A 17,671-nucleotide genomic window follows, 5' to 3' on the forward strand; every position below is an offset into this window, starting at 1 on the left:
GATGAGTCTACTTGGTTGGTGCTGTTGTTTCATAGCAGGAAGGTTCCTGGTTTGATTCTCAGCAAGACTCTTTCCTGAGGTTTGCATGTTGTCCCCATGTTGGCAGGGTCGTGTCAGAGAAGGCTTCCTCCATAAAGCCAAATTCAAATTGATGCGCGAACTCTGATGCTTAGCTGTGACAACCCGTCTAAAACGATGTTAGAAAGGCCACCGGGTCTGGATCAGCACCCGGTGGGACCTGAAGTTCACTCTGAAACTTTTTTCTTTTTGATCTGTTACAGGCTTGAGATGGAAATGTGGATGTATATTCAATGAAAAGAAATTGATGAGAAGAAAAACAACATGAAATATTTTTAGAAAAAAAACAAAACTCAAAAACGTAAGTCACTGTTTGTTTGTCCTTTTTTTTCTTCTTTTTTTCTTTACATTAACTATATTATCCAAACTTTTCCTGAACTTGGATTGCATGTAATTACATTAAAGTTTAGACTTCAGCTTTGACAGCAGCTGAACCAATGCCACTTACCAAAGATGAAAAATATCGCCACGGGAATCCCGATCCGCAGGTACTTAGACAGCGGAGCTGGAGAACTTAGCCTGACTGTCTTGTCACCATAACTTATCTGGAAAACAGAAACATTACGATAAGAAAATAAATATTTATGGTGCAGAAGAGGAAAAAGTGATGAGTCAATATTTATTTACTGTGTATCTGAATGTTATTTTGAGATAGAGGTCACAGTTCGAAAGCAGGTAAAACACTCAAGATTATTTTATAGATGGAAATGTTAAGCTTGTATTTCATGGTTGCAGTGAAAGATTTACCATCAAGTGTTGAAATTGGTCAACAGTTGTGTTTTGAATCTCACAGATGAAAAAGTCAGGTGTGTATGTGGATTCTGTGTCCTTAATGATGCAGGGATATTGCTTCTCATCCTGAACGCCCCACACTGACAATTCTGCTGCCGTCACCTCCAGCTTATCTGCTCGTTTCTGGAATAACAGAAACACACTCTCAACCTTTTATAATATTGAATTTAAACTTCATATCACACGTGTGCATAGTGAGTTATCACCTGTGTGGTGATGCGGACAATGTCTCCTTTCCTCACGGACGTGAAGCTGGTAAACTCCGGGTCTGGATAGTAGGTCAGTTTTCCGGAGCAGACCAAGGTTTGATTGGCCACTCTCAAAAACACGGAGATGTCAGAAACCTCGGTTCCAGCTGCAGGACTTTCATAGGTGAGTGTCTGCAGAGAATTTAATCCGTCTGTGTTATGTATGTACATGTGTGATGTATGATGTCAGAGAATTATATTATACAATATAAAGCAGCATACTAATAGAAAGTAACATGATACAACATTTACAAGACATATTGTATCTATGAAAAACTATATTGTAGCATATTTAAGTTGCATTTCAATATACAAGTTTGTTTTGTGCTGAAGTCCCTTTACACTTTAGTACTGTACAGGGCATCTATACTGTAATTTGAAATAATATTACCACATATTAATGTGAGTTGACACGTGGTTAGACATTGTGTGTGTCTGCAGTGCCCAGAACCTGAGAGCTGCTGTTGATGGGAGGTCTGACTTGCTGAGGGGCGTGGCTGTGCGTGACGCCTTCAACAAACTCCAGGTGAGACCCCATCACTGTCATCTTCCTCTTCCCACTACAAAAAAATGAAAAACCTGTCAGGGCAGGAAAGTACCAACACAAACAACGAAAAAGTTGGGACAATATCAATACTGCAAGTTAAAAAAAAATGCGAGGGGATGTGACCCACGCACACACACACACACACACACACACACACACACACACACACACACACACACACACACACACACACACACACACACACACACACACACACACACACACACACACACACACACACACACACACACACACATCAGAGGGAAAGTGCATGTGAGATGTTTAGGCAAAAGAGCCAGGGAGCCCAACTGAGATGGTTTGGACATTTACTGAGGAGGGATAGTGAATATATCAGCAGAAGGGTGAAGAGGTTATAACTGTCAAGAGGGAGGTTAGATGAAGAACAAAGATTATGGATGTACAGTAGTGAGGACATGAAGTTAGTTGGTGTGAGAGAAGAGGATCCAGAGGATGAAGTTAGGTGGAGGCAGGCGATGGTGAAGGGAACAAGTGAGAGGAAAAGAAAAACATTACAGACAAGGCAAGGCGAGGCAAGTTTATTTCTATAGCACAATTCAACAACAAGGTGATTCAAAGCGCTTTACACGGACATTAAAACATAAATACAAAGCATGATTTAAAATTTAAACAAAAAATAAATAAATAATAGATAAATAATAGATAAATAAATAAATATCAATAGATAAAATAAGATAAACTCAGTAGTTTTGAAAAGTATCAGTGTATCAGAGTTTAGGCTGATCTGAGGCTTTCTGGTAGAGTGTTCCAGACAATGTGGGGCATGTCTGGTTCTGACTCTGGGAACTCATGAAAAACTGGATCCAGCCTCGGTTTTGTTTGTGTTTAGCTGGGGAAAGTTGTGGCACATCAAGTCATTAATCTCCTCAATGCATTTACCAAGAACCTGTACAGGGCCTTGGTCTCCTGTGCATTGTAATATATATCTGCGTGTCATCTGCATAGCTATGGTAGTTTATTTCGTTGTTCTTTATAGTATGTGGCAGTGGGAGCATGTAGATATTAAAGAGAAGAGGTCCCAGGAAGGAACCTTGGGGAACTCCACATGTGATTCTTGTCTGCTCAGATGGAAAGTTACTTATTGACACAAAACACATCCTGTTCTCTAAGTATTTTTTGAACCAGTTTAGTACAGTTCTGGAAAGACCCGCCCAGGGTTAGGGTTTTAGTGGCCCTGAAACACACCTGACATTAAGGACATGAGGATAAGGATTAGTAGCAGGTCTGACTGGGGGGCACGGTGGCACAGCTGGTAGCCGCCTCACAGCTAGAAGGATGTGGGTTCTTGCCGGGGACGCTGTGGGTGCTGAAGTGCGTGTTAAGTTTGTCCATGACATCAGCGCCCACACCCTGGGTGGGGTTGGTGAAAGGGCCTGCCTTCTGTGTGGAGTTTGCATGTTCTCCCCGTGTTCCCTTGGTAGCTAATGTGAGCTACCCTCACAAAAACATGCAGTCACTTTATACTGCAATGTCACTCCCCTCTCCCTCGCTGTTTCTTGTCTACTTACTTTCTCAATAAAGGTCACTAGTCCCACAAAAAGCGTGTTGTGTCATACCCAATGTAAAAATGGATTCACCGGTAGTTAAAAAAAAAGATGCTAAGATGAAGAATTTAAAAAAACTCTCATTGTATATTTTAAGAGTTACTTACATATGGAAATAAACTGAATCATCTTCTGACCATGAAAATACAAGTTATGATAAAGGTGATTTAAGATACAAGGAGAACAAAGAGTTTGATAGACTAGAGAATAACAGATATAAGTATGTTTGGCCCTGAGACAAACAGTACTTCTGGCATCATAATTTGGTGGATTTCAGTGGAAATATGTGTTTGCCGTGAATTTGAAAAACTGGTTCTCAATCTGATATGACATGAACACGAAATTCATGAAAGCATTTCTCCCTTGATTGATATCTAAGTGTGTGGTTCTCTGTAAAGTTAAAGTTTTACATACCTGATCCAGGTGCTGCTTGGTGTCATTTTGTTGCAGATTGGCAGCGACTGATAGGTGATGTTAGCGTTCCCATGGCAGCTACCGTCTGGGAGGAGAACGCACACTTTGACCACGCCTTTCATTTCCGTACTGGGAATGTTAAACATCAGACTGGTGCCGGTGTTGTTCGATACAGGACATCTGAGGGGAGCAGAGAGGAGCAACACAACTGAAACCTACACTCACCAACATCATAACATGCAGACTTCAGGTCTTTTGATTGATACAGACACCACCAATGGGTAACTGTCATCACTTTCCTTACGAATTAGCATGGTCATGACTTCAGAGCTGTGTATTAAAACAGAGCAGTCATTCATTTTTTAAAGATCATACTTTTGTTGTGCTGCTAGTTTTACTAATACTTCTCTGGGATAGGCTGGGGGTTGGCAGGAACAAGCTCAGCTAAGTAGTGGGATGTTTGTGTTAACTGTGCGTCAGTGAAACCTAACTTCTGATGTTGCCACTGAAATTACATTTGACACAGAAGGTCCTGCTGTGGAAAGTCACTAGCGGCTCCTCTGTCGTTGATTCGCTGAAGGAGATTATTTTAGGACCATTCCATGCAGAAGTCTGCTAGACCTGCAACTCGCAGATCCATGGGGTATGATGATGCAGCTGGTAGTGCAGCCGTCTCACAGCTAGAAGGTCCTGGGTTAAATTCTCGCCGGCTACGCTGTGGGTTCTGAGAGCCTGTTAAGTTCCCCCATGAATTCAGCACCCACACCCTGGGTGGGGTTGATGAAAGGGCCTTTCTGTGTGGAGTTTGCATGTTCTCCCCGTGTTCCCTTGGGTAGCTAATGTGAGCTACCCTCACAAAAACATGCAACAGTCCTGGGCTATACTGCCCCCTCTGGCCAGTCGGGGCGCCAGATGGGGAGGGGAGGATCTGGCCGGAATAACGTGATCCTTCCACGCGCTATGTCCGGCCGGAGAAGCCCCACACTGTCTGGTGAAAGGAAGCGGCCTGCTCACTCCTCAAGTAAGGAGGAGACCTGAGCTCAGTGTAGGGCCCTCCCAGGGCTGGTAGAGGGTGAGCAATGCCCAGGACTGACTAAGGTAGGAGCACTGGGGGATAAAATAAAAAATGGGGTAGAGATAAAGCTGAGAAGACTGGATTCTGTGATGTCACAATATCATGAAAAATCCCCAAAAAAACAAAAAAAAACAGCCCCAAACAATGGCCAACCCCAATTGCTCATGATTCTAAACTCTATAATAATGGAATAATGACTATGCTTTCATTTTTCTTTTCTGGTCTTAAGTGCAATATTCTTGTAGTGTGACTCACTGCTTTGGAGCACAACTCAGGTCTTGTTGGATCCTCACACTGGTCACATTGTGAAGGTTACGACCTGACAACATAGCATGGTCTCTGCCGTAGAAAGACACAACACTGGGAGTGATGGAGGAGATCTCCGGCTGCAGTAAAACACATAAAAAACTCTGCTTTGGTACGGATGTTACACTAAATGTGAACAAGGTATATGTGAAAACTGAGGTTCAGACTCACCAGACTCCCTGAAAGCATATTTTGGCAAATAGTGTCCTGCAGAAGGGAGAAGAGACATTACTCCATCTGGCGTAGCATTTAAAGGGGACCTATTATGGCATCTGATACCTATTTTAAACAGGCCTTGAATGTCTTAAAAACAAGCTTTTGATTGTTTTTGCTAAAGAAATGAGAAATTCAGCCTCTGAGCCATGTCTGCAGCTTCCCAGTGTCTAAGCTCATTATCTATGCGGGATTCTGAGTGGGCGGGGCTATGATAATGAGGCTCTGTGCTGATTGGCTGCCTGAATGAAGCGATACACCGCTACGAAAAAATGGTGGAAGCTCCGGCCGGCGGAGTTAGTTGTGGGCGTGGTTTCACGCATCGGAGGCCAACCTATGTAAATCGCATTTTCGTTACGTCACGACAGGAGCAGAATCTGAACAGCTCGTAGAAGCCACATCACACTGGATGGCTCATCCGGGCGGCTGTACAGACACTGCAGAATTTGGTTGCTTTCCTTCTGAGTTGGCAGGCGAGGGGAGACCACTTTATGTTAAAGCAAGAGAAAACGTGTTGTTCATGATAGGTCCCCTTTAACAAGTCCATTTAACAAAGTCCATTAATCTATTAACCTCCACTTATCCAAAGTGTGTTGCATGGGCAGTAGCCTAAGCTGAGAGGCCAAGACGCCCCTCTTGCTGACCACCTCCTCCAGCTCTTCTGGGGAAACACCAAGACATTCCCAGGCCAGTCAAGGGATATTATCTCTACAGCATGTCCTGGGTGTGCTCAGCGACTTCCATTTGGGTGGAGATGCTGGAAACAGCACAACATGTCCAGCGGGCATGCTCAACAAATGCCCAAACCACCTCAACCAGCCCCTCGCAATGAAGAGGAGCAGTGACTTTACTCCAAGCCCCTCGATGACTGAACTTTTCACGCTCTCTAATGGAAAGTCCACCCACCTGATGGAGGAAACTTGTTTCATCTACTTGTTTTTTGCAATTTTATTATTTTGGTCACTACCCACAGTTGTGACCATAGGTGAAGGTAGGAATGTAGATTGATTGGTAAACATGAAGCCGATTATTTTGGCTCAGCTCTCTCTTCACTTCAGCTTTATCTCTTCAGACCGATACAGAGTTGGCACCACTGCAGATGCCGCCCCTATTTACCCGTCAATTCATCGCCCCACTCGTCCCTCACTCATGAACAAGACTCCAAGATACTTAAACTACTCAACGAAACAGCACCTTAACCTCCACCCGGAGAGGGGATTCCACCCTTTAACAAATGGGAAGTATGGTTTCAGATTTGGAGCTGCTGATTCTTATATCCACCCCTTCACACTTGTGGCCAATAAGACTACATCATCTGAAAAAAGTATAGATCAAATTCTTTGGCCACTTAACCAGAACAGAATTGGTCACAGCCCTGATAGGGTCCAACTCCCACATGGACAAAGCTGACTCATTATCATTAATCTGGATCCAGATTCTCTCTCCATTTGTAAATAATAAATAAATAAAAGGGACTGAGAGGCACATAGCTATGGACTCAGTGCCCCATACTGTTGGAGCACTCCCCACAAAGTACCCCAAGGAAGACTGGCATATGTCCTCTCCAAAACACATGTGAACTGGAACACTGGTGGAGATCTGCCACTGTGGACTTCCTTACTATTTTGGTGGCCTCAGCTCCAGTAATGGGCGGGACCATCCTAGAGTACACAGACTTAGCTTCTTCTAGGGAGGACATGTTGGTGGTATTGAGAAGTTCCTCAAAATATTCCTTTCACTGCCCAATGACATCCCCAGTGAGGTGAACACCACCGTACCCCAACAATACACAGTGTTGTTAAGACACAGCTTTCCCCACCGGATGGTTTGCTAAAATCTTCAAGCAGCCAATCGAACATTTAACAAAGTAAAAGATGCAAATGTTAGAAATGTTCCTATTTACTAAACAAACATGAAAAGATGCATTATTACATTTTGAATTTTATGATCGGCCCAGGAACAGTGATTATGTCTCCATCCACATCCAGCGCTAATGCACCGTTGACACCTGAAGGGAAAATAATCGCATATGAGTCCATCACTGTAACACTAATATGGTAAAACAAATGTGAATCACAACAAATGCAAAAGGAAGGAAATTAAAAGACAATTCAATGCAAATTTAATCTTCCTTGTGATAACACAAACCCTCAGTCAGCCAAAATTAACATCACATCACATTTAGCAGACACTTTTGTCTAAAACATCTTACAACAGAGGAACAAAGGTGATGAAGTAGTTCAGTCAAAGAATAAAGTTACTCAGGCTTTAACATGCTTAAAATATGAATGCACTTACAAAAGAAAACTTGGTTGTCCATTGATATCGGAGCAGTTGATTAGTTCCAATTGTTCTGACAGATGTATCGTCCCTAGTCTCATTTTAACTGTGAGATCCACACCTGTGAATTTAAAATAATCTGGTAATTTAAGCAAAATGCTGCACAGCTGACCAAAAATGTTCATGGATTCTTTGGGAATATCAGAACTTCTGTATTAGTCTAACAGAATATTGTCCAATTTCGATTAAAATCACAAGTATAGACAATTTAATGACAAACATTCCAATACACACACAGATTTGTATTTCTACACTGAATAATTATCCACAGTCAGAGCTGGAAAAACGAATGTGAACCCATTTTTTTGTAATTTTTTCAATTTAAAGTGCTTATTCTATATAGAAATTAAAAACCCTCCCAATTTTGTATTTAAAAGTTTTATGATTCATATTGTTTTGAATAGTTGTAAACAAATTGCGTAATTTTATCATCATTATAATTATATAATCTTTTTTATCATTTTCATTCAACTTTTTTGTTTAAAACTTTTTTGTTGTGGGGGTGGTGCAGGGGGTCTCAGAAAGGGGTCTCAGAAATGTATGTATCAAATATTAATCTGGTATTAAGATACAGAAGTCTGATGGAGGCTGTCCTTCCAAAAAAGCGACAACTACAAGTTCACAGTGAAACAGGTGACTGATGCAGAAATCTTGGCAGTTCCAAAGGGTTCAAAGACTTTTTCTTGCAACTTTATATTTTATTAGATTAAAATAACAATAGAAAACAACCTGTTTGTCACCTGGTAAAGAAGATTACATATATCACAGTCTATCTGTGTTATTGCTCTTGGGACAGTTTAAGATTCTTGATTACAAAGATTTAAGTCCTTGAATCGTTTATCAGAAGTCACTGACCGTCAGCAGGAAGTGTGTCATTGGAGAGAATGCAGGTGCATCGTGGAAATGCTGGTGGAGGGTTATTTTTCCTACAAAGCTCCTTAGAAGTTGTAGAGAACTGACAGGCGAAGTTAGACAGCCCTGTTGTTGCCACAGTCACATGTGTCTGGATGATTAAGTTGATCTGGAAAAGGAAAGATTATAAATAAAAAAGACTGATCGTTACAAGTTAATGCAGTCATAAGTGTGTTGTGACTCACCTCTCCAGTCTGGTCCTTCACAAGTTTATGGGAAACAATCTTCTGTTGAAATTCATCTGGGATGGACAACCAGTTTGAATCTGGACATTCATCTTCAAACATGCAGCTGGTAAATACAAAAAGATGTTACAGCCAAAACCGTAACAAATCCCTATGTGTTTACACAAATGGCTAATAAAGTAATCTGAATCTGAATCTGAATCTGAATTAACATTGCTGAACGTATCAGCTACAGATTAAGTGTCCCGGACCTTCGTTTAGAGTCACACCAGACACAGTATGGATCCTGTGCAGACCAACACTTCTGCCAACTTGTGTACGTGCTGCACTTGGACACAGATAAACGCTTCATCTGGAACAAAACACAGACATTTAGAAACGGTTCATAGTCGGTCACAGCTATGTAACATTAAGACGATAGTAACATCACTACCTGGTTTCTAAATGGCACATACACGTGTTTATGATCCACTGGGTCCAGATGTATTTTGGGAAACACTTTGCGGTCATCACTGGCCCTGTACAGCACCTCAGGACAGGCGGGGTGATAGTTCCTGTCCACAACAAGCTGACAACAAGAACACATGTCATTACAGTATGTATCTGGGGTTGGTCTGGGATCAATCTCTTATAGATGGTTAGAACTTGAACCCCCTCTTGGATTTCCATGAATGAGAGACAGAAATTGTGGCAGGGCCTTCCTTTTGGGTATTAAAGAGTAAAAATGTTATCCTGTTGATATGAAGTTTTCACTCATGAGTCCAAAGGTAGGTCAGGGAATCCAGTCTTTTTTTTTTAAAGATTTATTGTTTTTATTTCAAAGGTGGCTAGACAGGCAACGGATAGTGAGAGGGGGAAGATGCAGTCAAGGGGAACAGGCCAGAATTCGAACCTGCCCTGCCTGCATGAGGCAATAACCTCTACATATGGTGCGTCTGCTCAACCCGCTGAGCTATCTGGGGCCCCCTGTGTGTCTGGACGGTGTGTCAGAAGGTGAGCTGCCTGGGCACTCTACTGCTCTAATGGGGGACTTTACCACTTTTATGGGTTATGACAGGGAATTGTGGTCAGTAGGTAGTGCCTACCTGAGGTCAACCAAAGCCGTCTTTTGTTGTAAACCTCTGTGGTAGCCAGAATTTGTCCATATCAAGCACCATGATTGAGCACTTTGGTGTTCATGGGTGTCAGCTGATACCAGTCAGAAACCTGCCTAGAGAGTAATTATACAGTAGTGGTGCATATCTTCAGTTAGTCTTGGATAACCAGCTCAGGCATGGGTCTTAGGTTGTGGACCGTAATAGGCCATCTTCCAGGCTTGCATTGCTGATGTAGCTACATGGTGGTGGGTGCTTGTTTGTGATGGAAAGCTGAGATGAAGTTCAAAAGAGCTTGATTAAACTTCTGGGAGCTCACAGAGAGCTGACAGAACGAAGTAGAAGACTACTTGAGAAGTTGTGGGAGCAAACACTTGCAAGATATTTCTTCAAATTTTGTTCAGTTTATACATGCAGCCTTTGGGAAGTATTATGCAGAATCACGCCATTCATTTTCATTGATATGCTGATGATGTTCAGCTGTGTTTGTCTATGCAGCCAAATGAAACATAATTGTTAGCCAAACTTCAGGCATGTCTTAAGGACATCAAGGACTGGATGGTCCACTATTTGTTAGAGGGAGCTAAAATCTACACTAACAATAGGCTTTACTAAACAGAAATGCTTTAAGTCTGGTTCAAAAGGTGGAGGTGGTGTCAGCCTCCTTAACCCAGATTGGAAGTTGGTTCCATAGTAATGGTGCCTGATAGCAGAAGGCCATCCTCCAAAGCTACATTTGGATACTCTAGGAAATAGAGAGCTTTGCCTTTCGACTCAGCTCCTTCTTCACCAAGACAGTCCGTGAACAAGTGAACAAGGTGCAGTGATACTTAAACTTCTTGACTTGAGGCAGGACCTTACCACCTACTGGGCAAGGGTACGTCACCCTTTTCCGGTGGAGAACCATGGCCTCAGATTTGGAGGTGCTGATTTTCATCCCAGTCGCTTCGCACTCAGCTGCAAACCGCCCCCAAATGCTGAAGGTCCTGGCCTGATGAAACCAACAGCACAACATCATCTGCAAAAAGTAAAGATGAAGATCCTATGGTTCCCAAACTGGATCCCCTCCGGCCCCTGGCCATGCCCAGAAATCCTGTTCATAAAAAATATGAACAGAACCGGTGACAAAGGGCAGCCCTGCTGAAGTCAAACATGCACCGGGAACTTACTCCCGGCAATGTGAACCAAACTCCTGCTAAGGTTATACAGAAACCGAACAGCCCTTAGCAGAGGGCCCCGGACCTCACACTCACGGAGCACGCTCCACAGAATGCCACGAGGGACACAGTTGAATGCCTTCTGCAGATCCACAAAGCACATGTGGACAGGTTGGGCAAATTTCCATGAACCATCAAGTACCCTGCGGAGGGTATACTATCGAGCTGGTCCAGTGTTCCACGACCAGGATGATAACTGCATTGTTCCTCTTGAATCCAAGGTTCGACCATCGGCCGAATTTTCCTCATCAGTACCCTGGTGTAGACTTTTCAGGGGAAGATGAGAAGTGTGATTCCCTATTGCTGGATCACATTCCCTGGCCCCAATTTTTAAAAACAGGGACCACCACCCTGGCTTTGCCACTCCAGTGGCACTGTCCCCAACCTCAATGTTGCAGAGGCGTGTCAACCAAGACAACCTTACAACATTCAGAGACTTGAGGTACTCAGGGCAGATCTAACCCCCCCCCCCCCCGGCCGGGTCACATAGGCAAAGACCTGGCCACCAGGTGCTCACCTTTGAGCCCCAACCCCAGGCCTGGCTCCAGGGAGGGGCCCCGGTGACACCAATCCGGGTGACATAACAGTAATATTTATATGATTTAATAAAGTTCTTTTTCTCCACGGCTTTATAATTTAATTCGCTGGACAAGAATATTTAGGTTTTCAAAATACCGACATGTTTCTGCGATTCCTTCCGCCTTCATCAGTCACAAGATGGTGTGTGTGACCCGCCTTTTATCAGCTGATGTTAAAAGGAGGCGTGACTCACCTGTCGGATTTGACAGGTGAGTCATGCCCTCTGCTGTTCGTTCACCCCCTCCAGGATGCTGCTCCAGAGAGAGCATTAAGGCTCCCTCGTCCCTGTTGATGGTCCTCGGGCCCCGCTTCCTGATTTCTATGTCCTCCCTGATCCAACGCTCACTAATCAGGTTTTTCCTAATTAGTGAGGGCATGGGGAGGGGTTAACTATGGGAGGAGAGTTATTGTGTTTTGTTATTGAAATTGTTTAATTTTTTTCTATTGTTTAGTTGTATATTATATTAAAACCCAATTAGCGATTTATTTAGTACTTATGTACTGGGGGAAAGTGACTCAGATACAAGATTGAATCATGGTTTAGACAATGTGCTTATCTAAAAGTGGGAGATACCAAGGGTAGCCATTTTTGCAGGGGGTTATTAAAGGCTGGCCTTTAGTCTGTGTGGGGAGATTGATGCAGCAGGATGCATGTGAGATTGCTTTAGTTTGTTTGATTTCAGTTATTTCAATTGACAAAAGTTGACTGAGTTAAATGTCATTTCTCTCCGGTTATTCTTTATCTTTATATATTTGTTATATCATACACCTTGTGAAAATAAATATCATACATTTTAAAAGACGTCTGCCAACTGCCATCTTTCCGCCGTTCTGGCCACACAACCAACAACAATGTGGTAGAGGAGTGGCTGATGAAATACCGAAAACAAATTACAATGAACTGGCCATCATCTATCAAGAATAAAGCTTCATTTATCACTTTCTGAAATAAAATTATGTTCTAAACTGAAAAGTAAATCTCCTGGTTTCATCTGCATTTAACAGGGAAAAAAAGTACTCTGTTTGAAAATTTTGTTCGGTACAAGAAAAAAAACAACCTTAATAAAAACAAAAAAAATCTTTCCTTACTGTGACTATGAACAATAATGTATAGATACAACTTTGTTAATGTAAAAAAAAAACAGCTTGATTCCTGATATAACTTCTTTTTGCATTAGTCTGAGTATTTTTTATACTTCTTCCTACTTAAGACGATAGTTACTTTTATTTTACGAACCTTGATGAGCTGTCCATCTCCTGTTCCAATGAAGAAAACCATCCAGGCCTTCTGCCTCACTGCCGCCACAGAGGTCATAAAGGTCTGCTTGGAGATCACCGTCTTAGGTCTCAGGGTCTTAAGTTGTGACTTAGAAATAGAAACACAATGATTATCCGGTGTGAAATATATGGATGTGACAGAGATTAAAATAAACCACCGTTAATCAAGGTTTCATTAACTACACAGTTACAGAGAAACAGAAATGGATCAAGTGTATTTCAAGTCTGTAGCCTTGAATGGATAGTTTATATTTCTGGTTTCTATGTGAAGCACAGAGAAGGAAGTAAAGATGGAGTGGTAGAGTAAAGTAAGAAAGTCAAATAGAACAAGTTAAAAACTCAAAGATAAAATTAATCTTTTAGTTTATGTAGTAACAAAATTAGTTTAATTCCTGTTGGTTATTCTATTCTAAACAGGTATTTATTCACAACTCCTCCTCCATTCACTTGTTGAACTGTGTACGTAAAAAAACTCATTAGGTTTGAGAGACAAGGTGGACACCGGTCTTTGGTCTTTTAAAGCGACACTACGTAACTTTTCCACCTTAATATCATATTTCCAGAGTCATTGTGATGGTACATGAACTTCCAACAGGTTTAATGACACCTCTGTCATGGTCTGAGGGGTCTGTATCGCCTTCACTGGCACTATGTAACTTTGAGGAGCATGGTAGGAACCCTTCCACACTAAAAAACGACACATTTTTACGGCTTTGACTGCTTTACGGCATACGTCACTTCCCCCTCCTTCCCGATTCGTAGTCGAGACGAAAATGGGCGGGGCTTGGAGCGCAGCTCCGCAGAAGCTGGTAACCCGTTGCTGCGTTGTGGCTGCAGCAGCTCCACACAACAGACGTGGGGAAAAGATCGCTAATGGTTTAACTTTTCACCGCTTTCCTGCTCGGAGGCAGAACCACGGAGGCCGGGCCAATTATCTGAGATAACAAATTAAAAGAGTAAAAGAGTCGTCGGCTTGGTTGGATCGCGGCTGTAACGACGGGCGTCGGATCAAAACACGGGTTTATTAAACCACAAACAAACACTCACAGACCGGGGTCGGATCATTCAAACGGGTTTTATTCCCCACTTCTCCAGCTAAACGCAGTTGTTGGCCAGCTCTCTGCGGTGCGATTAATTTTGTTGAGGAAAAAATATTAACTATTTGATTTGTAGCTGCAGAGGAAAAAAATAATCTCACGAGGAAAAAAAAATATTGCTCACGCCTCAGAGCCTCTTCAAAGCAGTCAAAAAAAAGAAAAGAAAAGTAAGAGTAGGCTAATACAAAACATGTACTGTATGTTGTACTATTATACTAATTTATTGAAACACATGGTGAGTCAAACATTTACCAAAGCAGCTGCCAAACACTCCTAAACAAGGTAGCCGGAGACGTGGGTTGTGCAGAACTGCGGCAGTAAATCCTTCTAAAGAGTGGCGCTCCGACGAGGAGCTCCATTCTTTAGTAGGGATTTCATATGGATCCAGACCGTTAATAATCATTATTTTCTCCATATACCGCTCCCTGGCTTCCTTGTTTAAGGTATCCCGGTAAATTCCAGTTCCTTTCCAGCAGTTTAACATCTTTTTTTTTGCGTTCCGTCTGTTCACTTGGTGAAACAGAAAAGCGTCCCGTCTTCTCTCAAAACAAATGCACGCGACGGGACAGGAGTTTTCCGGCAGTACGCGCTGGTGCTCATGGGAAACGTGTTCTTTCTGGTAAAACACTACCGCTTTTGTCCAAAAGATGCCGCCAAACTTAGAAAAGCTGAAAGTTACATTGTGCTGCTTTAAATTGACATTGTGGAAATATCCATTTAAAACCTACAGTACACATAAAAAGTACATTTTATATCATAAAAGTATAATATGATATACATTCAACCTATTCTCTCTGTTTATGTACAATTTAGATTAATGTGAGTTTTCAAGCTTTTTGCATATTTATTACATTATTGAGGTGATCTCTTAATGCAACTGATGAATAAAAGGTATGATTAAATTGTCTCAGGATTTTAGATTATTTCCTTTTAAGATACTTTCTTTATATTTAACTGCTTTAATGTTACTAGATTTTTAACATGGTCACTTCTGTAAATTAATAGAGGACAATGTCTCACTTTGAACTTCAACTTGCATCAACAAATAAAGAAGACTCTGTGTTTAAAAACATCCTAACAAGCTTAAACGTGTCCATTTAGCAAGAGAGACTCAGCCTCACCACTTTGTGCTCCTTGGTGTTATAGATGAAGTGTGGATTGGTGTCGACCGTGATGCTTAGATCAGGACTGATGTCAAACACCACCAGCTCCGTGTTGGCTTGTCCTCCGTCCACACTAAACACACCGCTCCAAAACACCGGCTGTCCATCAGAGATGACCGAGGAGGCCAGCAGTCTGCTGCCTTCACCTCCGTCAGAGACACCTAGATAAACCCCCCGCAGAGACCTCAGAGTGTCCAGTTTACTTGTTTGACTCACAAGCCAACTGAGATGGACCTTGTTGTTCTGATCACTTGAACGCACGTTGGAGAGCAGATACACTGTTGAGTCGATCTGAAATCCGTCCACAAACTCCACATTTCCTTCACTTTTGATCACAGCATTTTCAGAGCCACCCACTATAGAAAATATGCCTCCATTCTGTCTGTCATTCACGCTGTGAAGGTTGATGGTCTCGATGTTGGATTTGCACTTGATCTCCTTAGACTCATCTTTACGTTTCTCGATGGCCGTCAGAATATAAGTTTCTGTCCGACCTGAGTTCTTCACATCCACCAGAAAGCTGATGGACGCGTTGCTGCGCTTCAGGGGTCCCATCTGGATGTTTTCACTGTAAACAAGGTTAGAAATGTTCTTCAGGTCCAGAACCTCACAGTAACCGCAATTGTTGTTGGTGGCACCGCAGGTGACCAGCGTGTCATTCTTAACAAATGGTAATAAGAGGTTAATGCTCAAGTTTGCATTCAACGCATTCGTGTCAGAAACCCGGTGAAACTCCTTTTCACCCGGCTGGTATCCGTCCTTCAGGGTCCCTCTCTGGATCAGACTGCGGACCAGCCTCAGGTCGTGGCTCAGCTGGTACAGCTTCTCGTCTGTAGAGATGTAAACCGTGTTGGTGGCCACAGCCAAGTGGCGGATTTCTCCTTCAAAAGTGAAACCTTCATCTTCCTCCAGACATTGAGCCGTTCCAACACAAAGAAAAACCATCAGACCGAGAATCAGGATCATCTTGTAACAAAGTTGTCATCAGGCATGAAACTGCTCTCTGACAAAGTGTGGTCACCACAGATCACTTCTTTTGCAGAGATGCAGAGGAGTGATGAAACAGATAGTTCCTGTGGGCGTTTTTTCAACTAGATGGTCTCTCTGTGGTGATGTATGTGACAGGTGACAGTTTATATACAGATCAGATCTGTCAAGCAAGAAGGCATATAAATACATTAGCAAAAATTGGCATTAACAGTGTTATTCAGTTGCTCATATGCCATACACTTGTGTGCAGTCAGGTAATCTGTAGCACTATGATCACTGAACCATGTTGTATGTTTTAAACACATTAATAAAATTTGATCACAGTGTCATTTTCGCTAGAAATCATAAATATGTACAATATAATAATGGAGTGTAAACCCACAGGTTTAAATGTGTGTATTCTTTTTGCACAATTTTGCACCGGCTTTGTGGGTGAAAATAACGCTACCAGCTATCTCGTCTATACATCTGTGATGTGCAGTGAGAGTTACATCCTGTTGTTCTGAAACAGATTCTCACACTCGGCATGTCTTTTTTGTAAGAGGGACTTTGTTCTTCTACAGTTAACGGATGTAAATGTGGCCTGCGGTTTATACCTCCCTCATACATTGCTGGGCTGCATTTTTATACAACAAATCCACCATTGTAGGCCAGCTCTTGAATCGCAATAACTTCCCATCTCTGAATATGTCACACTTACAGATTCTAAATGCTTTGATATTTATCTTTACAATGTATTCGTCATTTAAGCAAACAAATCAATAGTTTTTGCTTGTTTGGGAAAGAAAAAGTCTAGTAACACTTGCTGAGTCAATTCAATAATATGAAAACAGAAAACTGTAAAGTGCCAAAAAATGACAAAGTGTAAGGTAAGATTATCTTGACCTGTAGAGAAAGTGAATGTAGAAAAGTGCAGCGAGATGTGCGTTGAGCCAGGATTTTAGAGGGGTTGGGTAATGAGGTGTTCCTGGTAAAGAAGTGTGTGCAAAAGTTTCTTGAAAGCAAAGCTGGACGTCCCTGCTCTGGTAGTAACTGTTAGCTCATTGCACCAACGTGGAACCACAAATGAGGACAGTCAGGATTGTTGGGCGTGTCGAGGGGTCAGCGCCAGATGGCGTTTCATGGAATAACATAATGGCTGGGCATGAGTATAAGCCTACAGCTAAAAGCCCCAAGTACAATTAATAGCACAACAAACATTATACTCTTTGAAATAAGAATGATGATGCAAAATTATTTTTCAGGACAGTACATGACTATGTAGAATGACAAGCAAACAGGCTGTAAATATGTTTGTTTATAAAACATAAGTTTTATGTTTATTTGTTTTATGTAAAGCACTTTGTGTTGCATTTTATGTATGAAAGGTGCTTTATAAATAAAGTTGATTTGATTTGATTTGATTTGATTTGTTTCTTCACAAAGTCAATGAGACCTGAGTCCCCTTTAGTGGCACCCTTGTGGTCAAAGTTTGTTATACGGATGTGTCTGTGGAGTAAAGTAATGGCGACATCTAGTGGCCGCTTTGGGAACTTCTTCATCAACAAAGCTTTCTTTTTA

At 42.0% G+C, this 17,671-nt stretch overlaps 1 protein-coding gene across 1 annotated transcript; it reads right to left on the reverse strand.

Moving 5' to 3' along the window:
- Positions 1–1,308: 1,308 nt before the first annotated feature.
- LOC133424028 (plexin-C1-like) lies at positions 1,309–16,087 on the reverse strand. The gene is made up of 12 exons (XM_061714400.1): positions 15,080–16,087; positions 12,821–12,949; positions 9,127–9,261; positions 8,945–9,045; positions 8,694–8,799; positions 8,452–8,617; positions 7,555–7,657; positions 7,189–7,264; positions 5,215–5,250; positions 4,993–5,123; positions 3,663–3,842; positions 1,309–1,678 (listed from the first exon to the last, which is right to left on the reverse strand). Exons 1-12 carry the CDS (start codon positions 16,085–16,087, stop codon positions 1,537–1,539), a joined length of 2,313 nt encoding a protein of 770 aa, XP_061570384.1. The 3' UTR covers positions 1,309–1,536.
- Positions 16,088–17,671: the final 1,584 nt, after the last annotated feature.

This window comes from Cololabis saira, chromosome 23 (genome assembly GCF_033807715.1).
Source record: "Cololabis saira isolate AMF1-May2022 chromosome 23, fColSai1.1, whole genome shotgun sequence".
Lineage (NCBI taxonomy): Eukaryota > Metazoa > Chordata > Actinopteri > Beloniformes > Belonidae > Cololabis > Cololabis saira.

Coding starts and splice junctions, on each gene's coding strand:
- LOC133424028 (XM_061714400.1), bottom strand. CDS start 16,087: ATGATCCTGATTCTCGGTCTGATGGTTTTTCTTTGTGTTGGAACGGCT. Junction 8,800..8,944: donor TGGTGTGACTCTAAACGAAG/GTCCGGGACACT, acceptor TGTATTTACCAG/CTGCATGTTTGAAGATGAAT. Junction 5,124..5,214: donor ATATGCTTTCAGGGAGTCTG/GTGAGTCTGAAC, acceptor GTTTTACTGCAG/CCGGAGATCTCCTCCATCAC.